At 45.1% G+C, this 22,837-nt stretch overlaps 2 protein-coding genes across 4 annotated transcripts in view; both read right to left on the reverse strand.

Annotated features, from left to right (window-relative positions):
* On the reverse strand, positions 311-12,617 carry ACAT1 (acetyl-CoA acetyltransferase 1). Its single transcript, XM_021380345.1, has 12 exons — positions 12,514-12,617; positions 11,989-12,036; positions 9,716-9,833; positions 8,717-8,812; positions 8,071-8,171; positions 5,663-5,806; positions 3,747-3,897; positions 3,082-3,177; positions 2,364-2,477; positions 1,890-1,954; positions 1,156-1,313; positions 311-690 (listed from the first exon to the last, which is right to left on the reverse strand). The coding sequence occupies exons 1-12, from the start codon at positions 12,565-12,567 to the stop codon at positions 570-572; spliced, it is 1,266 nt and encodes a 421-aa protein (XP_021236020.1). The 5' UTR covers positions 12,568-12,617; the 3' UTR covers positions 311-569.
* CUL5 (cullin 5) overlaps positions 16,563-22,837 on the reverse strand; it is a 31,978-nt gene continuing 25,703 nt past the window's right edge. For 2 of the 3 annotated variants that reach the window (XM_021380325.1, XM_021380316.1), the window contains exons 18-19: positions 21,816-21,939; positions 16,563-20,209 (exon numbers count right to left, since the gene is read on the reverse strand). In XM_021380325.1, the coding sequence (XP_021236000.1) occupies positions 20,015-20,209; positions 21,816-21,939 (319 nt within the window). In that variant the 3' untranslated portion in view covers positions 16,563-20,014. The remainder of the gene's footprint in view (positions 20,210-21,815; positions 21,940-22,837) is intronic. The other variant, XR_002433317.1, reaches the window with a different exon arrangement.

Genomic DNA, 22,837 nt, shown 5'->3' on the forward strand with positions numbered 1-22,837 from the left:
TGCAGCCAGCCCCAGGGCAGGGTTACTGAAGGAGGGAACAGCACTGGCCCACTTCTAGGCCCCAACCTGCCTCTGTTCTAAAGTGTACTGACAGAAGCGTACACTACAGCTGGTCAAATGAGCAGAAGTAAGTGGAGAAACAGCATTCTGAGGTCAGGCTGCCCTGAGCTGTGCTCCGTTAGTACCTGCATTTCTACGTCACACCCCCCAGCTCCTGGCTTACCTTTGTACCGTCCGCTAAGCCGGGTCACGGCAGCGTGACTTAGAGAGTTCAGTGGCATTGAGAAACCACAAGTGAAGGGAGCCACAGTTGACATCAACATTCTTTATTGCCAGCTCTTGGTACATTATCATGATTTCACATTTTTTGCTTGTACTGTATAAAAACTTGCATTGAGTCAAAGTTATAAAAGCCCAGTTTTTTGTATCAATAATCAATGATGTTTTTGGAAATTTCAGAATAGCTGTTGAGGCATTCATCCACTTACTGATAAGATGTAACAGGTGCTGCTCATCGCTTTCATCACTGATTTTTTTTTTTAAGGCTTTTTTCCAGCAACTGTTTGGGCCTACAGCTTCTCTATCAAGATTGCAGAAGCACCTCCTCCTCCATTGCAAATTCCTGCAAGACCATATTGTCCTTGTTTCAGCGCATGGACCATGTGAACAACAATTCTTGCTCCAGACATTCTAGATAAAAAAGAAAAAGAATAAGTACATCTTAGTTTGAAGAGAATTCTGAATTTGCCTTGCACAAGATTGTTGGCAGAAGGTAGCACTGATCGCTGGAAGGACACAAAAACAAGAGCATAAAACCAGCAGAAGATCAAACAAACCCTTTTGTCTACATTTAGAAACAGCCCAGGCTCCTTTTCTCTAGGTACAATACTTGAAAGGAAGGAAGGATTTCCATGTGTGCACAGCCTCAACCTCCCTGTTTCTTTGTAAAAGAAATCTTTAGGAAATCCTCAAGAAAATCCTTGCTTTTTTCAAGGTACCCTGAAATTTAACACTTGAATTAAGTCAGCACGTGCTTGACACTGAATTTCTATTCGCCTCCCTGCTTGCATTAAATTTGAGGCCAGAATCAAGTAGATGAGCAGCATGTAGAAAACAGTGCCTCGTGCAGACAAAAAAGAACGCTGGTTTACATACCCTATTGGATGCCCAAGAGAGACAGCGCCGCCGTTAATATTCACTTTCTGGGGATCAATACCCAGCATTTTAATATTGGCCAGCACCACAACACTGAAGGCTTCATTGATTTCCCACATTGCAATATCTTCTTTTTTCAGGCCTGTCTCACTTAGAATCTAGAAGCAGTAATAAAAATGGTTATTGCTGTGAGAAAACTAGGAAGCTAAAGTACCTTGCAGAAAGAATTAAGTCTGCTGTGAAGACAACCTGCAGATAGTGAGCCCCTGCACTATATGCCAAGCAAGAGATCCCAGCTCGCATTTGAGAACCGCTTTGTCAGACAGGGAAGAAGCAAAACGGAGGCTCTAGAGCACAAGCTTGAGTTTTCACAAAAGAAGAAATGGAGATTGCTCTATCCCAAGAATACATTTTCATCATGTTTATACTAAGAACATCGCCATCTGTGGTACACTGATACAGTACTGCATACAGTTGCCTTTAGTTCCTTTTGGGGGTAGTCTGTACTTGTATAACCACATTTATTTTGCCTTTTAGTCATAATAGCTTGAAAACTTCAACAGTGAAAACAAGGCCGGAGAACACATATGAAGTCTGCTTCTCTAAGATCTGCATTCTAGCCTTGATCCTTTGCAGTTTAGTTTCAGTGCTGACCACGGGAAGGTACGGTGGGGGCTGCCACAGAGCTGGGGAAGTCTGTTGTCTTTCAAAAAAAGAAGCTGTTGTATTCCTACCTTGGGAACAGCGTGTGCAGGTGCAATGGGAAAGTCAATGGGATCAACAGCAGCATCTGCAAAAGCTGTAAAAAAAAATTTTAATCACAAAAGCTGTTGTTTAAATGCCTCTTACTTTTACTATACATTATTTTCATTTATGCAAGCAGCAAACCCAGGCCAGAGAGAAAAATTCTGGCTATAATGGTCCCTGAAAATAACACACGCAAAGCTCAGTGCCTCAAGTGTACAACATGATACTATTTTCAGATGTTTTGTATTATTCCACACAGAAAACTCTGTGACCAAAAGCCTGCTGCTGTGACACTTGGAATTTCCGAGTCAGTACTGAGGAGCGGCAGTGGAAACGCCTGCAGCCACGTGTTCTCTGTCCCATGCACGAGGGCTACCAGGACTAACAGGGCTGCCAGGCAGAGCGCTCCGTCAGAATATTTTCCACTTCTGGATTCAGAGATGAGAAAAGAAAAATCTTACCAACTATCCGTGCCAGTGGTTTAACTTTCAGTCTCTTGGCTGCCTCTGTAGTCATCAGAACCAAAGCAGCTGCTCCATCATTCAAAGTACTGGCATTGGCAGCCGTAACTGTTCCTAGAAAAGGTAACGTGTGTTACCAGAGGGAAGATGAGATGGCTCAGGTGTATCCGTCAGGCCTCAGCCGTACGACAACAGCTGCTGCACTGAGTTAACTAACAGCTGTTTTTTAAAAAACTGGTTTGATTAAACAAGTATGATCACGTGTATTCATGAGCTGTATCTAACCAGCAGATTAGACCTTGCCTTCCACCTGAGCAGCGCTGCCCACGTTAACGCAGAAATCCAGCGCAACCGTGTTTGTGCTGCAACGCAGCTTTCACTTGGCCGGCAAGATTCCTTAGCTACAGCTGCAGGGAGGTAAGAGAGCACGATGTGCAGGCACACAGGAGGTTTTACCCGTGCTGACCGAGGCCATCTGTTTCAATCTTTAACATAAATGCACCAACCAGGTTTTCACTGGTGTGCAGGTTCTTCTTGTTCTAGGCCAGTTCATGCCATTGTGACACCAGGTGTGGATTTCTTGTTATTTCTTCAGCAGGTGTTGAAAAGGTCATAGATTTCTGCTGGGTGTTCAAGCTCTTGTGAACAGCACTGTTCACTCTAACAGAGCATTCTTGCACTTTGTAAAAAACTAAGCAATTCATTTAACCATATTTACCATTTTCTTTCTGGAAAACAGCTTTCAGCTTTGGAACTTTACTAAAATCAACCCGTTTGTATTCCTCATCTTCTGTCACTTCTGTGTCTGGCTTTCCTGAAAATCAGATTTGGTTTAGTTTTATGAGTGCAGTCCTTTCTCAAACATTCCAACACAGTACGTGGATTAAACGTTCTCTTATTTAAACAACTTATTTCAGTAAGAAATGTAAACTTACTTATGCGTGTCAAAAATGCATTAATGAAAATGAAGGAAATTCCTTAATGTCACTTATTCACAGCAAATTCATGTATACTTCTTGATGGGCGAATGAAAGGGACAAAGAACATATCTTTAAGGTAATTCACAGAGATATTAAAACAAACACATCATCAAGCTGTTCCACCTGAATTTAGAACATACTCATCCCCTTGAAGGAGCTATGGTATGCAACACCGAAGAGAAGAAAATATATAAGCAGATAGGGGTGAGTGACTGCTGTTCACCAGAAAGTCTGCACAGCAGCAAATTGGTAGCTCTTCTGAGATACAAATACATACACACGTGTGAGTGGGCGTGCTCCTGAGATAGGCATGTTTGAACAGCATAACCTGCACTGAGCGCAGGCCCCGTTACGGCTTTCGAAGGAGAAACACAGCTCATGTTATCACCCCTTTCCAGAATACCTTTTTTTGAAACAGTGACAGGAACTATTTCTTTTTTGAGAATTCCTGAATCCCACGCTGCTTTGCTCTTAGTGTAAGAGCCTATGGCATAAGTGTCTTGCTCCTCTCGGGAAATAGTGAACTTCTTTGCCGTATTCTCAGCACAGTTGCCCTTGGAGAAGAACAGACTCGTTACATTTGGTGTCGCAGGAGACGCAAACATGAAACGTAACTGAAAAATCAGCAGATTTTCAGAACTGAATGTGACCGATATTTGGGGCTCGTTTCTGATTCGCACACTCATGGCCAACCAGAAACTTCTGCCTTTGGAATACCAACTTCACATTCAGTACACGTGCTCTGCATGCAGACCGTACGGCTGTGACGAAGGCATGCTCCACACAAGGGGTTTTTCTAAGTTAAAGAACTGGATGCAGAAGTTTTAAAGGCTGACTTCTCCAGGGACTGGAGAACGCTGTTCAGCCACAGAACAGTGGGTTCACATCATCTTCCTGGTGTTCTTATGCCATTCTTAGCTTGTCTATTAAAGGTTACAAGGATAGCTCAACACATAGGGCTCACTTAGCCACTGGGATCTGACACGTTAAAAATGTATCAAAAAATGCAGGTATACTTTTGTCTAATAACTGGAACGAAAGAATCAAAATTATACAATCTAATTCATTCCCAGCGCTGTCTGAGTATCTGGTGACACGTAGACTCATTTGGTTAACCTGAAAGATTTACTCACAAACAGCTTTCGTTGCACCTCTCGTTTCTGAGAGAACTCAGCGAAGCACCAGAAAACTCCTTACTGCTGTGTTCCTCCAGTGCTCCAAACAAACAGATTCACTCGTACACAGTGAAAGGATTTGAAGCCTTCCCAGCACGGGCAGCTTGATGTGCTGCCAGAACACAGGCAGGAGGAAGGTTCCTTAAGGCATGCGATGGCCTTGCGCTGTGTTCTCTCACAGACTGCTACGATTTTCCAAGCAACCCACAGCTGCTATAATAAAGGCAAAAGGTTCTGAACTACTGCCCCAATAGCTCCCAGAACCCCCCACCCGCTGCCTAGGAACAAGCAAAGCCAGTATTTACATCCCTATTAAAAAAAGCCTCATGATCAAAATCCATTTTAGTTGAAATATGTGAGTGCCTTTCAGCCACAGCCCGGGTAGAGTGTGCTCTATTGATAAAGAATAAAGCACACACAGAAGCAGTGAGGGCTGAATCGAGCAAATAGACTGGCTAACCACAGTAAAACATCCTTCACGAGATGCTTTCATAACCAGCAGCAAGAACACCAGCTGGTCAATAAGCAACGCCCTACAACTGTGAATTATTACAGGTAAAGGTCAGAAGTATTTGTGCACCGAAAAGAGTCATTATCCTTTCAAAATGTTCTTTCCTGATGCTTGTTCTTTACTATCTCCATACCAGGTTGTTTTTTTTTTCCTAAACCCCCCCTCAGTTTGCATTTTTTTGTCAAATTTATCATGCTGATGAGCTAAGCATATCAGCTACCTCAAACCTCCTAACAGAAGATATGGGATGTGTACCCTGGGGGAGGGCAATAAGCGCCAATCTGCTGGAGCAGAAAAAGTGGCCATCCCCAAAGGCATCGTGCAACCTGACCGCCCTCACCCACTGAGACAGCAAAACCCAGCTGCTGGTGGAAGAAATCCTCTTGGTTTTTTATGAACCCCTGCTCTAAGCTATTTAGACTTCAAAGAGAAAGAAAAAGGAACACACAATTTCCCACCCCATTTCAGCCTTCCATCCAGTCTCTCCATCATAGGTACGTTACTCATTTTTAGGCTTACTAAACGATGCAGTTTAATAAGAAGCATATTCATAATAAGTTTAATAAGAAGCAAATTCTTCAAAGCTGCATCAGGCCTACGGTTGATACTTTAGAACTTGGCAGGCATATTTACCATATGGATATGGTTATAAACATCTGTAAGTCCATCTTTTACGATCAGATCTTCCAGATTAACTCCTCCGTAAGGTGTTGATCCTCTGCTCATTGTGTAGGGGACATTGGACATGCTCTCCATTCCACCAGCAACCATTACATCCTGCTCAAACAAAAGCAGAAGTTATTAATAATGCGGCGTGTTCTACATGACTTCATCTGGGAACAGATGCTAACAAAAGTTGAAGAGTGGACACTTCGTATTTGGAGGAAAGGGAATAAAAAAGGCTTCTTCATTCATTTCAAAAGCAAACAGCGGGGACAAGAGCTGAAGAGGGCTAAGCCATGCTGACAGGACAGCCAGACTTCTGTCTGGAACATCATGTTGGAAAGCCGCAAGAGCCATGGCAGTCGCTTGCGCTTCTAGTTCAAAAGCCTCCAAGATCAGATTACAAATTTTATTTTAAACACTTCACTTTTCTCTACATTTCTTGTTTGTTCTTCACGAACAGCTCCCCATCCCTATGGAACAAGCAGCAGTCAGAATCTAAGAGACCCATCAAGAGACCAAGGTTTAGAATTCCTCGAAGCTTCACACAATGTAGTTACCTCTCACATGGAAAGAGACGACTTACCCTGAGGGCTTACCACCTGAAAGCACCAGCATTTTTATGAGGGACATTAACAAAGAATGATCCCTGAACTTGAACTAGGCTGAATCGCTGTTGGCATTTATAGATGAATCTGCTTCTCAAGCTGAGGCAGAACAAGCAAACAAACAAAAAAGCAAAGCTACAAGGACCATAAGCACTCCTACTGTCCCCAGGTTATAGCCCACAAAACCCTCAGGGTTTTGCACCTCGGGGTGTGAAGAGTAGCTATCATTAATGGCATGGCATTTTTGAGACACGGATAATTGTATGAAAAATGCAAGCACAGCAGCACTATTCTTGGAGAGTTCAGCATTGCTGTTAATACAACTACAAAAGATACTTTATATGAAAAAAGTAGTAACTAGGTCTTTAAATTCAGGCTCGGAAAAAGAATGGCTTGGTTCAGAACTGATTATGAACTAAATCCAGGCATGGCAGCATGTAGTAACGAAGAAAACAAAACCAAGGAGGCTGGAAACAAATTAGAAAGACAATAAACTGGAAAGGCAGCTGAGATATGGTGGTGATAGACCAGAGGAAGAGGAGTCCCTGGCAAATTAGCTCCATCAGGCAAAAGACTTGCAGCTATGACAACTGTTTATACAGTCCTTAATGTACGCTGACTGGAGCCTCCGGGAACTATCACTGACTCGCACCACAAATACCTACAGCCTACAGCCAGGAAAAACCAAGCAAATCCCAGCCAAGAAAGCCACAACATATAGCTCTAAGAGCCTACTGGCTGGCAGCCTGCACCTGCTGAGCCTGGCAGCACCGTGCGTGTCATTGGCTGAGCTGAAAACTGCAGTTCTCTTCAGAGCACGTGGCCGCACCCGGCAAACAAACCCAGCGAGCGACCACTCCAATGAACTCAGCAGATGGCAGTTACTGAATCCAAAGGAGCTGTTTGCACAGAAGTGCTGGACCTGATTCAAAGTCCAGTGAAAAGACTTGCGCCAAGTTCAGCAGGCACTGGGTGAAGTGTCATTCTCTGCATAGCAAGGCCTAAGCAATAAGTGGTTGCCTAACTGGAAAATACTGGTATTTTCACATGGGGGATGAGAAAATCAAATATTTTACTTTTGTTGTTGGGTAAACAATACATATAATTAAGTACAGTTCCCACCTATGAGCCATTCATTCTGTACGCTAAAAATATAGCTTGACCTGGCAATATCTTTACTTCAGAGAATCTTAGAATGCAGTTGACAGAGATGAGTAATTCTCCTTCATCAAGCTCTTCATGAAAACACAATTCAGCAACAATAGACAGTTTCAGCCTCTTCGAAAACAACAGAAAAGCCTGAAACATCTTTAGTGTACTTTGAAACAACATTGCTTTAACACGTGAATGTAATTCATTTAAGCGTTACAAATACGTGAAAGTCAAGATGAAATCTCTTTCAACAAACACAAAGTTTTTTCTAAACTCTTGATTTTTTTTGAATGAGAAAGCTTGAAAATTTCCCTAAATTTTATGGAGAAGGCTGTAGGGAGGATTTATATACAAAATAAATCCACCTTATTTGCTCAGCTCTGAAAATAAATCTGACAATTCCCACACTATAATACCTTTTTTTCTTCTGCCTAAAACCAAAACATATTTAAGTTACTGTAAAATCAAGGTTGCGGAACCTAAACAAAACCTCACTAATTAGCTTCATTATTGCCAGTCAAAACTTAGTCCCAAATCCAAGACCAGAGCCATGGCAGGACAGGATCCACAAGGCCAGCTGCGTGTCCCTTCCCTAGGGCAGCACTGCCGCCCACGTACCTGGCTGCCGCACATCAGGCTCTGGGCTGCCATCATGATTGATTTCATTCCCGAAGCGCAGACCTTGTTGACAGTTGTAGTATCAGTGGAGATGGGTAGACCTAAGTCAGAGAAGTTGTACAAACAACTGCATTACTTAAAGAGAGAACTAGTATTATATCGGTGTTTCAACAATATTTCATAAGGGACCAATTTTTACCTAAGCCCAGAGTGTCCAGCTCGGGCAGTTCACCCACCCTTACCCCTCACTACTCTCCTTCTTGGAGAATGCTGTTGCTTCTCCCACACAGACAACAGACTCAAGTGATAAGATGGGAAGCAAGTGAAGAATCAGACAGAAGATCATTTAGAACATCTGACATGAGCATGAAGTGCTCTTGAAGGTTTCAGCTCCCTGGGTTCTGCAAACTTTGTAGGCAATAACACCCACTGTGCATGAGACAACTGATTCCTGAGCACGCGCCACGAGGGCCGCTTACACCACTACAACGCAGAGCGAGCCACGGGAACAAGTGTGCAGCCTGTCCTGCAGCAAGGCAGGGCACCTCCCTGCTTTAACTCCCAGCTCAATCAGCTTCAGCTGCATGAGCAGCTGTCCACGAGAAGAGAAGGCCGCCTTTAAACTCACAACTGAGACAACGCATACCTGCACCCAGCACCGCTTGCCTTGCCGGAGCTTGTCCTTGTCCAGCCTGCAAGACATTGCCCATGTACGCTTCTTTCACTTCTTCTGCAGGGATACCTAGAAAACAAAACTAGTTTGATTTTGGATTCTTTGCACAGAAAATGTAAGTACCTGTTATGAACCTTCCCCTTACAGTTTCCTATAGAAAAGAGACAAAATGTGCCGTGTCCAACCCGTGTGCTAAAAGCATTCCAGATCGCTAGCCTCATATTCATGGGACATGCTGAGCTGGGGACCTCGCATCACAGTTCCCTCACCATCTCTCAGAACAAGCTAACTAAAGCAAACATTTCCAAGTCTCACTAGCCACCTGATCAACAAAACTGCTGTGGATGGTTGAATGCACAGAGCTTTCTACCTGTGACAACGATGTCCAAAGGAACAGCTCTGTTTGTTCAGTGCAGCAAGCGGCCAGCTGCCCCCAGACAGAAGAGGCGTGCTCTCCCTCTGCTGCCCGTGCAACAGCCCTGCTGCTCAACTTATTGTAATATGCTGTTTCAAGAAGCCAAAGAAAATGAACCCTCCTCTCCTCCAAAATGACTTTTTGGCTGATTTAAAGCTATGGATAGGGTCACAAGGGTGTAAGACAAGTATGAGTACCATGTAAAATGGGCAGGGAAAGGAAGGACCCTCAGTTTCAGCAACAAGCAGCCTTCATATCAGCTTAGGTGTGTCATAAAACTACACCCCAGACAAGCAATCAGCATGTTCTATGCCATTTGGAACACCACAGATATTCCTAAGAAATATTCTGCTCTTAGAAGCAGCGTTTACAGATGGAAGCAGAGTCCAACAGGCAAGTTTACTTAAAGACCATTTACGGATTAAAGTCTTAAAAGTGCTATGGGGGAGGAACACCAACAAAAAAGCCTGTTCTACCAAGCAACTTCAAACCAAAAGACAGACTGATATTGTTCAGAGCTGTATGAGGTTTCTTCATGCAAACATATTTACATGTACCTGCTCTGTCAATTGCTCCTTTAATTGCAATGGAACCCAGTTTAGTAGCTGGCAATGAAGAAAGAGAGCCTTGGAAAGATCCAATGGGCGTCCTTGCAGCGCTTGCTATCACCACTTCCTAAGAGGACAAGCATGGAGTAAAAGTCACTTTTACTTACTTTAAACATGTACTCATACCCCAATATTTTTTTTAAGTTTATCCTTTCACTCTTTCATTCATGTCACAGCTCCCCTTTTATTCTGTAAGCAGCTCAGTGCACCAAAATTATCTTCATTAATGCATGCAGCATGAAGAACAAAGACAAGGAATTTGGGACCTGTGCACAGTTGTGGGGCTATGACCTTGTCGGGATGACAGAGTGTGATGGGACGGCTCCGAGGACTGCAGTGATACAGGCTCCCTAGGAAGGACAGGCTGGAAAGACAAAGAGGTGGAGCTGCTCTTTAGAGGAGGTAACAGCTGGAATGCACAGAGCTCTGCCTTGGGATGGGTGAAGCCTAAAAGAATCCCAGGGCCTGGAGGGAAGAGGGGCCCAAGCTGGAAAAAGCCAAGCTACTGAATGCCTGCTTTACCTCAGCCTTCACCAGCAAGGCTGCCCTTTGGGAATCCCAGCTCCTACCACCCGGGAAGGTGATGGCACAGCTCATTCTGGTAACCATTTCCAGACTCATAAACGACAAAAAATATTACCAGGCAGCATAGGTTCACCAAGGGTAAGTCACACTTAACCAACATGATAAAACTTTGTGATGAAATCACTAGCTTGATGGATACGGTGGGAGCAGTGGATATTGCCCGCCTGAACTTCAGTAAGGCATTTGACACCTTCCCCCTTAAGGTCCTCATAGAGAAGCTGGTGATGTATGAGCTGGATGGGCATTCAGTCAGGTCCATAAAGGCTAAAAGGCTGGGACCAGAAAGCAGTGATCAGTGGCACAAAGTCCAGTTGGAAATTAGTAACTGGCCTCTGCTTGACGCTGATGAGGCCACACGACAAATGCCAGGTCCAGTTCTCAGTCTCCCAGTATAAGAGAGACATGGAAAGAGAGCAGTGAAGGGCCACAGAAGTGATTAAGGGATTGGAACATCCAGCACTGCTCAGTCTGGTAGATCAGGGGTATCACAATGAGCACAAGTATCTGAAGGGAGGGTATAAAGAGGACAGAGTCAGGTTTTTTTCAGTGGTGTTCAGTGCCAGGACAAGAGGCAATGGACACAAACTGGAACACAAGAGGTTCCCTCTGAACATCAGGAAGCACTTCTATACTGGCACAGGTTGCTCAGAGGTTGTAAAGTCTCCTCCTTAGAGATCCACAGAAGCCATCTAGAAAGCATCCTGAGAAACGTGCTCTAGATGACCTTGCTTGAGAAATCTCCCTTTGACCAAGTCTTCGATTCAATCCCACTGATGTAAGAAGGCATCACGCTAAATATCAGGGACTTAAATATTGTTGTACTGATACCATCTGTATATCATGGAAAGCATCATCACTACAATTTAATGAACATTTACTCAACACTTAGTGAGTTAGTTAGCGATCTTACTAATCTTTATAAATATCTTGAGTGTGGGAGTCAAAAGGACATGGCCAACCTCTTTTCAGCAGTCTGTGCGGACAGGACAAGGGGAAATGGCCATAAACTGGAGCATAGGAAGTTCTGCACCACTATGCAAAGGAACTTCTTCACAGTGAGGGTGACGGAGCACTGGAACAGGCTGCCCAGGGAGGTGGTGGAGTCTCCTTCTCTGGAGACGTTCAAGCCCCGCCTGGACGCCTACCTGTGCAGCCTGCTGCAGGGAGCCTGCTCTGCAGGGGGGTTGGACTCGATGATCTCTGGAGGTCCCTTCCAACCCGTGTGATTCTGTGAGCTAGTACCTCACGCCTCGGAAGGCCAAGCATCTTACCAGGCTTTGCCAGAACTCCATCAGATTAAAGATGTGTAAGCTGTAGTGTAAGAACTGGTATGACATTTGACTTCATACTTGGCAGTTCCTCAAAACAGATGTAGTATTATTTTGCCTCTCGGCTTAAACGTTACATCGCCATGCCTACCTGCTAGCCCTGTCAGAGCAGCGCAGGGGCCTGGCAGCAGAAAGACAGACGCACCTTTTAGAGCTGTGTCTGCCCCGGACAGCCAGACTGGGCAGGACAGCCATTGAGAGGAACCAGCAAATACCTCCAGCTGCACCAGTGTAAATGGAAGGCAGCCAAAACCTTAACAAACAGACGCACCAGAGACTTCCTGCAGTTCGATGGAACGTTACACTTACATTTAAAGTGCGCTGCGACGCATAGCCACGGCTCGCATACTTCAGAGCCTGCAAAATAAGAACATCCTCAGAACTTCGCAGCAACGAAGCCAGCACCATGATGAAAAACAAGGACAAGGAGCCGTTTACTTAACACCTCCGCGCATCTGAGACCTCTGCGCAGCACCGGACGAAGCCGAGCAAGTCCCGGCTAAAAGCGGTGACGGCCCGCGCCGCCACAAGAACGCCGAGAACGGCACCGCGCCCGGCGCTGACGGAACGGAGCGCAACGCAACGCAACGCAACGCAACGCAACGCAACGCAACACCCGTCGGTACGGCGCCCCGCGGCAGCGCAGCCCGACGAGCTCCGAGCGCACACGCGGCGCGGCCGCTGCCCCACCCCGTGCAGGGGCCCGCGCGGAGCCCGCCCGGCACCGTGACCTTGGCCGAGCCTCCGCAGCCCCGCACCGGGCCGGGCGTGCGAAGGGACGGGACGAGGAACGATCCCCCCTCACGCCCCGCGGCGCCGCCCGCCCCGCCTTACCCGCGGCACCCCGGCCGCCGCGCGCCACCGGCCCAGCATCGCCACCGCCGCCATCCTGCCGCCCGCCGTCACCTTCACCGCCGCCCCGCCCGCAGCCTATAGGCGGCCGCGCGCCGTCCCCTCCCCTCCCCCCATTGGTCGAAGGGCTGAAGGCGGGACTAGTTCCGACCCTGCTATTGGCTGAGCTCGAACACGGCCCGCGCTGTCACGCACCGCCCGCCCGCCCTGCCCTCGCTCCGAGGCCGGGATGGGCCGTGCGGGGGCGGCGGGCGTTGCGCTGCAGGCCCTTGGTACCGCCCCTCGTAGCCCCCGATAGACGTATCTCAGTTTCTAGATGTCCGAAAGCTTCTGTACAGGAGGTGAGAGCCGGTTGGGACGAGCGTAGGCGTCTGCTGCTTTGCTTCGCTGGCAGCAGGAGACCAGGCAGCCTGCACCAGGGAGAGCGCCGGAACTGACAAACATCGACTCAGGAAGAAGTGAAGATTTTAACCTGAAGGTATACGTGAGCACCGTACAAGAAAGACAGCCGACTAATGTTTGGAGTACTGTGTCCAGTGCAGGCTCCTCAGCTGGGCGGACAGGGAACTTCCAGAGGGAATCCAGTGGAAGGGAAGAGATGACTGGGGCCTGGAGCATCGCCCTTATGAGGAAAGACTGAGAGACCTGGGGCTGTTCAGCCTGGAGGAGACTGAGAACGGATCTTACCAATGCTTATCAATATCTGCAGGACAGGAGCCAGGTGGATGGGACCAGGCTCTCTTCATTGGCGCCCAGCAACAGGACAAGGGACAATGGGCACAAACTGGAACACAGGAAAACAGGAGGAAAACATAAAAAACGAGGAAGAGCTTCTGTGAGCGTGACAGAGCGCTGGAACAGGCTGCCCAGAGAGGCTGTGGAGTCTCCTTCTATGGAGAAATGCAAAACCCACCTGGATGCTTTCCTGCGTAACCCGCTGTTGGAACCTGCTTTATCCGGGGCTGGACTCGGTGATCTCCAGTCCCTGTGATTCTGTGATAGGGCACAGATGTGTTAGATCCGTTCAGAGGCTGGGAGCCCTGAGCTGTGTAGCTGCACAATACCTCCAGCCAGGGAGCAGCCCACATAAACCCCAGCTGTGGAGAGATTGCCCAGCACTTTGGTCCTTAGAGCTCCTACAGGATCTTCTGCTAATGAAACAATTCTAATCATTTGTTACCTATAAGGCACTGGTTTTGGGGGGATCTGGCTTTGCACCCATAGAGATCATGTGCCTGTGCAGGTATCCTTGAAGTAGCACCGTGACTGCACACTGGAACCATTCCCACAACGAGTGGAATTTCCACAAGGAAATCCTCAGGAGAGGCACTCGGTCTGTTCCTCGTTCCCCCCGTGCCAGAGCCCACTGGGATTCTGCCAGCTGTGCTAAATGTAATGCACTGGGGCCAGCATTGATGTTGCCTCACCTAGAAAAGCGCTTGGACTCCCAGATGTATTGATTAAAATACCATTATTGGCACTTGCACAAGAAAAAAAGGAGGGTGCAGATAATCTCACGTCCCTTAGGATGCTGAGAACCCCAAGCTGTACAGTCACACACACACACGTACAGCCAGGGCAGCACAGGTGTTTCTGAAGTAACTTTATGTCAAAAGTGAGTCTCCAGCTGCAGAACTCTAGCACATAGAGAAGCCACATAAAGAAAAAAGAAACCTCTCCTTCCCAGAGCATGCATTTCAAAATACAAAGCTCTTAACATCAAAAAACACAGGAAGAACTTTCTGTGGGTCAAACCAAAAACCCATCCAAGTCAGCGCTCCCCCACATGCCATGTGCCTGCCACGTGCCTGGGGATGCAGCAGGGAGCAGCATCTCTCCTGGCGGCTTAGGCTGCACTTTCCCCTGGGAAGCAGAGGGGTAAATAAACAGTAAGTTTACATACAGGCTCCCTGCCCTGACCCCATGCCGAGTTGCAGGACCACGTCCTTGCCAGCTGCCTCCTGGCCCAGCCCAGTGGGCGCTCACATCGTGGGGAGTGAGGAAAGCCTTCTGCCTGCGGGATGTCAGCGGCCGCAGGGATACTGGCAGGGGACAGCGGGCATTGGCCAGGATGCTCTGCTGGGTGCTCTCCAGGATTTTATGGCCTTGGTCCTGATACTCACACATCGTCTTCTTCCTCCCCTGCACCTGTTGCTTCCTTTAGTCAGCCAATTATTTTTTTTTCCTCCTTTCTTCTTTAGCCCTTTTCTTCTAGGAGAGCTTTAAGATTTTCTGGATAATTTCTATTTAGGAGAATTCTAGAAGAGAGGGTTCAACAGGGACTGCACAGAACAGCACCTATGTGGCCAGTGCAGAAGAGCCACAGCACTCGCCCTGGTGTTCCTGACCACGAATCTTCACTGTTTAGTAATGGCAGAGAGTATGTCCTTGACTTCAGTATCCATCTATGGATCTGTTGGACATGATTTTATCTAACGTGTGAGCTGCATCTCCAGCTACCCCTGGAGACAACCCACATTTCAGCATTTTAAACCAGTCTGCTAATTTTTATTAAGTACTCCCCAGTGCTGATGCTGCAGGGCTTCAAAAAGAGTTCTGCCCAACTCTGCCTTTCTCCTTTTGTAAACAACCATGGTTGAATTCTCCAAGCCATAGCCCTAGTTTCCCCACTTCCATGGCAATTTGCTTTCCATGCCCGCAAGTTCACTAAGAGCTCTGGCACCAAAACTGGCTGCAGTGATGGGCGATGCAGCCCGGGCAGAAGCTGTTTCACCCCAGTTCCCCCAGAAGTGACAGCTGGATGGCACCTGGGCCAGGGGACTTGGAGACATCCAGCGTGCCTGCTAGGTGCAGTGAGTCCTGCTCGCTTACCTCACTTGATCCACGTTCCTGCAGCTCCCTGCTACTGAACCTGCAGGAGGTGTGCCACTTCCCTGAACGTCTTCAGTAGTAGACAGCAATAGACAGCAAATCCCGAGCTGTACAGTGATGAGAAACCATGGTCTTCAAAATAGAAGTACACAGAAAAAAACACAGCACATTCCCTCCTTTAATTCTTTTACCATCTCTTCACACCAACAACATCTATAATGTACTAATTTCAATGCTGGTAATTTTCAGTTTTCAGTCCTTCATTCTATTGAAAATGAGCACAGTGTGCTCCCTGGACGTGGCTGCCTGTACCCACACCACAGCTGAGCAGATGGAAGCAGCAGAACACGTGCTCCTGACCATTCCCCTCCTGCCCACGGCCCAGAGCGCACGTGGGGCTTGGTGCACAGTATCCAGCTCTCGTCACCTAGCAGATCTCCATCACTAGAACAACTGACATGATAAGCAGGCACCCTGCCTGTGCATTGCTCAAAGATCTTGACGTGTTATGCAAAGATTAAGATAAAGCCAAGTTCTAAGCTTATCAGAAGAATGAAGAAAGTTCGAAGCGTTCCACGTTCAGGCCACCGATCCTGCCTAAGCTGTGACCACTTGAAGTCATAGTGAAAGCTCTACCTATAGGAACTGCCAGGTTGATAATTGCCACATGCACTGAAGGGCCATTCAAGAATACTATTTATTCCATACAAATAATGTAACCTTTGCATGTACCAGAAAGCACAAAACATTGGGTTTCACTGGCGCACTTAAAGAAAAAAGGAGTTGAGAAGTACAAATAAAGTTCCCATTAAAATCGAAGGACAACCAGAGAAGCCATGGCAGCAGAAGCACGGCTCTGGGCAGCCAGCCGCTCCCACACCGTGCCTCGTGCAGAACAAGGCGCCAGCTGGACCCAGCAGCGTGGTGATGGCACCGGCAATGTTCAGGGACAGGCATTTCCAGTCATCGCAGAGACTTAAGTACCTGACAGCCCGATCAGAAAGGAGCCGTGAGTCTTTGTCCATCTTTCCTCCCTCACCCCACCAGCTTTTTTGGTTTTTGTTTTTCCCAAACTTGCGCTGATCGAAACAAACTTCGGGACTTGGAATCGGGCCAGTTCCATATCATGGTTTTTTTCAGGAGCAGCGCCTGAACTCAGCTTACAAACTTAGCGGGAGAAAGAGACCAAAATACCTTGCTCAAATGCATAGTCTTTTATATTACATTTTTATTTTGCAAGAAAATAAATTATACAACTTAAAAAATAAAATTCAAAAATTAAGCAGTACATCAAAATAGTTCAGCTGGACTGCCATACAGAAACTACCACCATTCCAAATTGTACAGCGTTATTAACTCGGTAGTGGCACACATTCAAAATTGTAAATACCATACGCAGATAGATATTACAACTCAGGAACTCAGGTTTGCTCAACACTCCAGACTACATATAGTGTATATGACAGGAAAGCTTCCGTGTATTGTTTAGTTCACAAATCTGACCTCAAAGAATTACAAAGGTAGCATCCCAGTCATTTCGGTGAAAATAGAAAACAGCTTGAGTTCAAGATAGCAAATCTTCCTGTAAAACTATCAAATCTTTTTGCCAATTGTATTTTTAAAATTTGCACTTTACAGGACAATGGCATCCCAATGCAAATAAATGCAACGTGTGAACATTCAAAACATTTAGGTTAAGTTTATAAAGGTGAAAACAACAAAGTCGCATTTCCTTTTGGAAACGTAATTGCGTTACAGTCCTAACGAACGAATGAAAGATGAACAAAAATAGAAGCTAGGAACACCAACCGCGGACAGAGGAAAATGGAAGACTTCAGAATTGAAACCGAGATCCTCATCACGTTGTCGGGACAGAGAAAGTTTTAACAGTATTCCTTAATTAAACCCATTAAGAGCGATTCCCCCCCTCGTCTACGACAGGTTTTTCCCACAGCCGTTCACCGTGGCAGTGTGTGGCAACATGCTTCTCAGACGCAGCACCTCTTTTAGGCAAGGTCTTTGGACATGTGAATTCGTAGCTAAAAACTGTAGCCTTAAAAGTGCGTTGTTGCCATATTGCAAGTGAAGAACAGTTCGTTTTCGTTCAGAGCTGAACTCTGCCGTCCCCAAAAGAACATCGACCCCAGCTACCTCCCGTGCCCCAGCTGATAGGAGTTTTAAGTGCATACTGGTGAAGGTGACCTGATGAAGGATGCTAAACATGATTCCGCATCTTTAACAAATTTGCTGGTGTGATTCTCAGATTTAATAAAAAACCAACATCCATTTTCAGCATATATTTAAAGAAAAATGACCGTGTCGTAGGCACATTACCAATTGTATTTCTGCATCCCAGGTGTTGAGAAGAACGTAGGTAACTCTGAGGTTATACTATTTCATATTTATCAGTTGAGGGAAAATACAGCTCGTTAGCTTCCAGCAACCTGCTGCTTTCTGCATGCACTCCGACTTCCTGAACAACTGCACATGAGCCGCGCTCAGGCTTCTCTCAGCCTAAGCCAGCGGCTTCAGAACCGGCTCCACCCGCCCGGCAGCGCCCGTCTGTGCGCTCCTCTGTGGCTAAGGGCTGCAATTCCTCACGTTGGAGGTGTGCTCAGACGGTTACGTTTTAGAGCTCTGGGTTGTCAGTTTCTCCCAGCTATCTCAAGTGAGCATTTATTACTTGTAATTTGCCTTTCAAATACTCAAACTCCCGTTCTATTAGAATCTTGTTTCCTAACGTCTGAATAGTTTTAGTGGCTGACTACACAGAGCACCACTTGCTTTCGGTTCTGAACAGCAACACCGTGGGAGAACAAAAAGGACAGGATATTTTTGAACAGCATCTACTCTTTTTAACCAGTAAAAGCATCTAGCTTAAGCTGCGGGATTTTTGTAATTTGGAAATGCTGATTTGCCAGGTCTCACCGTCTCTCCATCTCTTCTTGTTCATGAAACCTCCGGTGCTGCAAATTTCTTAGTCAAACAGACAACCAAGCACACACTATATGCAGGCGGTCACGATGCCATTTATATTAATGAGCAGACCAAGCAGCCTGTTCAAGGGGGCAGACAGCCGTTCTCGTAGTGAGTTTGTTTTTAAACCACTCTTATTTCATCCATTACAGCAAGCACGTAAAATAAACTCCTCCTCGCAATGGAAGGTTTTCCTTTCTGACTAAAGTCAATCCTATCCTCTCTACCCTCTTTCAATCATTTGAGAAGACAAGACCTTTAGATATTGTACTTGAACTGGTCAATTAAAAAAATGCACTCTTGCAATTTATATACGAATATTCATACAGAACTGAGTAAGGCTCAACTTACCTTTTGTCCCAAGACAGGCACTCTGCTCCAGTGACTCGTGTTACAGCCTGGGACGTGCAGGGACATTTCAGAGTAGCAGAGAGGCGAGCATTGCCAAACAGCTACTTAAGATGATTGAAAACAGAAGAGGTAACATTAAGAAACTGAAATTCCTGGTGCGTCCTTGGCACTCTCTCTGCGTCCATCACACAAGGTATTTTTCCTAAGCTTTTTACCATTTTTGTTTGAACTGTATTTCCCATTCTGACAGTGTCAAAATAAAAAGCAGAGCATTTGTTTTTCCTATAAAGACGTTGTCTTTCGAGGAACAAAACAGTCAACGTGTGATTAAGCTTACATCCACACATAGAGAGAGAGTTACCAGTGAGGAATTAATACAGAGATCTTTGAGTGTTATCTTCTTTCTGGGAATTTGTGCATCAATTACTCTTTAATGCGTTCAGATATACGTCATACTTAAATATCCGGAATACAAATATTAAATGTACAAGGAAATACACTTAATATTTCTGTTCACTAAAACAGACCCATTGATGGAAACTGTTTTTATAGTGGAATATCATTCAAGAAAGCTTTGCCTTCTCAAAAAGGATTGTACTAAATCGTCTGTCCAAATAAAGGAACAATGTATATCCACTCGTTACAGAAAAAAATTTAAAAACAATGATCTCTTAAAAGAAAAATATCACCCATGAGTTGAAATCATTTTTATGTCACTTATGTGTCAAATATTAAAATCCAGTTACTAGATTGAAGCACTGCTCTAGCCAACAGATTTTAATGATAACAAATATATATCAGTTTGTGAGGCATGTGTCTCTCAAATGTTATTACAAAAAGGATCAAAGGTGGACAGTACATTACTCTGTTGATCCAAAACACAAAAGTGAAAGTGCTACTTCTAGTTCTAATCGCATTAAAAAAAAAAACAACAACAACAAAAACCAAAACAAAACTAGTAGCAGTTCCTCAGTGCATGAATATTTGAATATTTTTTCCTTGTGCAAGTACTGGTCATCTAAAAACCCAAACCTGTACTCTTCCTGGTGGGTGTAAGTCAAAATCTACTTTTAAAAGTTCACAATGGGCTCTTCATGAATGCAAGTTTCCCACAAAACAGCATGCTGTTAAAAGTGTGCAACATGAAGGGAATGCCATCATGCTAACTGAATGAGATTGGCAAAATAGAGTCCTCTTTAAGGTAAGGCAGGGATTTCAATATGTAATGAAAGTCAAAACAGGTCCCTCTGCAGCACAGACTGTTGCGGCTGTCTGTCCCAGCACCCTTCCATTTCTGTTTTCAGCATCTCACAGAGTCCTCACGTTATGCCATGTATATGAAGGTGTTGATATCCGACTCATCTCTTCTGATATATTTGTGCTCTATAAGCCATTCAATTTGCTCTTTTATCATTTTCTTTTGCGGTAAGAACATGTTTTTCAATATTTCTACCAGTTCAGTCTGAAGCTGGGCATTAGTAATTTTCTTCCGCATTTTCATTATTTGGATGATAGCCTCCTGGTGGGGAACGAGAGAAAAAGCATTCTGAAACATCTGGTGCAAATGACAAAGCGGACACAACGTTAACAGGGGACTCCTGGTACGGCAAGGCAGCACGGAAACGTATGTCCTTCCTCAAAAATCAAATTTAAGAATTATTTTGCCATCGTAAATACTGCACTTAAGACACACCTCAATTAAAATGAGGCAGGGCCAACATCTGCTCTTGCTTACGTATTTCTGAAGTGAGGGCCAAACTTTAACCCACTTGAAAAAAGACACACTCTGAATACAGCATTTCACCTTGGTGAATTACAGCCAGTTGCCCGTGTTGTCTATCGCGATTAAACTTCAGAATAAAACAGTATAAAGATCTCCTGGGAGTATCTATTCCCCTAGGCTTACAACAACGAAGAAAGTAAACTAAAATCAAGAATGCTGAAGAAGAAAACAAACAATACAATAAGAACACTTTTTACTTGCAAGGTCAAACCATGGAGTTCATTATCTTCCAAGCTGTGGCCAAGAACTTGATAGAACTCAAACCAAAGGAAACCGTGTACAAAAGGTGAGTGTAGGATATGTTCAAAGCATGCGTGAAGTTATAAATCCATGAGGTAAATGGCTTTGAATTTGCCAGTAATCAGGTACTAAGTGTAAGCCACAATTCCTTAGCCTAAGTAGATACTGAACTGTCTTCACAAAGAAGGTGATAAAGCAACAAAATGAAACACGGGCAAGATGCACAAGAAATACAACTTGTGTCAACGGTGAATCTGCAGAATTTTATATCTAGAGTGTGAGTTAGTCACTAAAACCTGACATTTGTTCACCCGCCCATTCTCTGAGCAGAAGTCACCATTTCCAGGGTGATCTGAGACATACCTTGTGAAATACAAGCTTAGTGTCAGAGTAGCACTTACAAGGTGTTCTCATTTGGAAAGCACATGCAAGCATTAACCCTTTGGCTAAAAGAATGGTCAGGGTGTTAAGTGAGGTGATACAGTTGACAGTTTGGCTGTCCCGGAGTTTAATCTGACTGATAAGAAAAAAGCTGCAATTTGGAGGTAAAACGTGATTCTGAGGCTCCACGGCAAGTAACGTTCTGACGCCTAAAAAGCAGTTGTTGAGAACTGCCAGCTCAGAAGGCTGGGCAGGATACCTGCCTGAGAAAGGACTACAAACCACAATGCAGGCTGTACAGCTAAGATTTAATTACAAACTTTCCCTCTAAAGAGGTCTCTGAAAAAGCCACATTGCTGCCACTTAAGTATGATCCAATGTCTGAAATCATTCTACTCTCTTCACACAGAGAAGTCAAAGCCATCCGAATATACTGCTCAAGCTGGTGGCTCTGCTAAGTCAGCTTTACCCACCACTACAGCTGTGCTTTCATCACTTGCTTAAGAGCCATTTGGTCCTCTTCAAAAATGATCACCTGCTACAGTAAAACAGAAGGGCGGTGACGACAAGTACACAAGCACACAGAGTGAGTTCTTCACAAAGTATCAGAGCCATACAGTAGAAGCACAAGTGGGATTCATTTCCTACATCAGCAATAGGTGGCTGTGATAAAGCAACAAAAGAACCGGGGTAACGTGGCACTCCTCTGACACACACTTACCTGGGTTCGTAATATTCTTAGCTGGACTATTCCTTCATTTTCCTCCTCTCGCATTCTCTCTGTAGTTAGTTGCAATCGACCAATCAAATTTATCTTGCCCCTTTTCTGAACTTTAGCGTTTTTTCTGAAAAAGTTGTATTGTATAAAAATAAGGCAAAAATACATTTTCAATTAAGGAATTCCTATTAAATTTAAATTACAGCAGCAAGGAGAACCATCACGTATCAGTCATACATAGACTAGAAGCATGGCAGGACTGGGATAGCCGGCTGACAAATCCAAATTCAATGCCAATTCCTCCACACAAAAAAACCCACCACCAATATACTAGTGTTACAAAAGAATTCGTCAGCTGAAACTGACTGCATCCAAAACTGAAAAGTTACCAGCACTATTTTAAAGAATAGATCTCTAGAGAAATATATTTCAGTTTAGTTACATAAAACTAGGGTTCTTCAAAGCAGTTTTTACAACCAAGTTCAGGAAATGGGACTAGTTCATTTTTTCAGCACAAGAACTGTCTGTATAGCGTAAAAAAATAGAGGGAAAAAAAACAGACATCATAGCAAACATAGCAAAAAGCTGACGGCATTCTCCAGTGGTCACCCCCAAAACTTCTGTGCAGCCTGTCTCTTCTGTTATGTGCTTGCATCATTTCCCAAAGCTTGTGATCCTGATGACAGGAACAAACGAAGCACCATGGCCCTGGGCAAGGAACTAAGCCCTAGCAGCAGCAGATTTGGCATTCTCCTATATAAAACCTCACGGGCTCATTAGTAACAGGAAGATGGCAGAGCCTCCAATTTTGCACCTCATCCCTAGGCATTTGAAAAACTTAACTGGACAGAAATCAGAACTACAAACACTTGTCTGAAGGGGCCGCTGGAGGTCATCTGGTTCAACCACCTATCTGAAGCATGACTATCACTGTAAGTGAAGTGAATATAGGACAGCAAAGCCTGCGTCTAGCTGAATCTTGAGAACTTCCAAGGATGAAGGTTAAAGTGAATTCCTTTAACTAT

Source organism: Numida meleagris, chromosome 1 (genome assembly GCF_002078875.1).
Source record: "Numida meleagris isolate 19003 breed g44 Domestic line chromosome 1, NumMel1.0, whole genome shotgun sequence".
NCBI classification, from domain to species: domain Eukaryota; kingdom Metazoa; phylum Chordata; class Aves; order Galliformes; family Numididae; genus Numida; species Numida meleagris.

Excerpts from the sequence above, each read along its gene's own strand:
- ACAT1 (XM_021380345.1), bottom strand. The coding sequence starts at position 12,567 with ATGGCGGCGGTGGCGATGCTGGGCCGGTGGCGCGCGGCGGCCGGGGTG. Across the intron at positions 8,172-8,716 it reads GCAAGCGGTGCTGGGTGCAG|GTCTACCCATCTCCACTGAT; the intron begins GTATGCGTTGTC and ends TCTCTGACTTAG. Across the intron at positions 3,178-3,746 it reads TGTCACTGTTTCAAAAAAAG|GAAAGCCAGACACAGAAGTG; the intron begins GTATTCTGGAAA and ends TCTGATTTTCAG.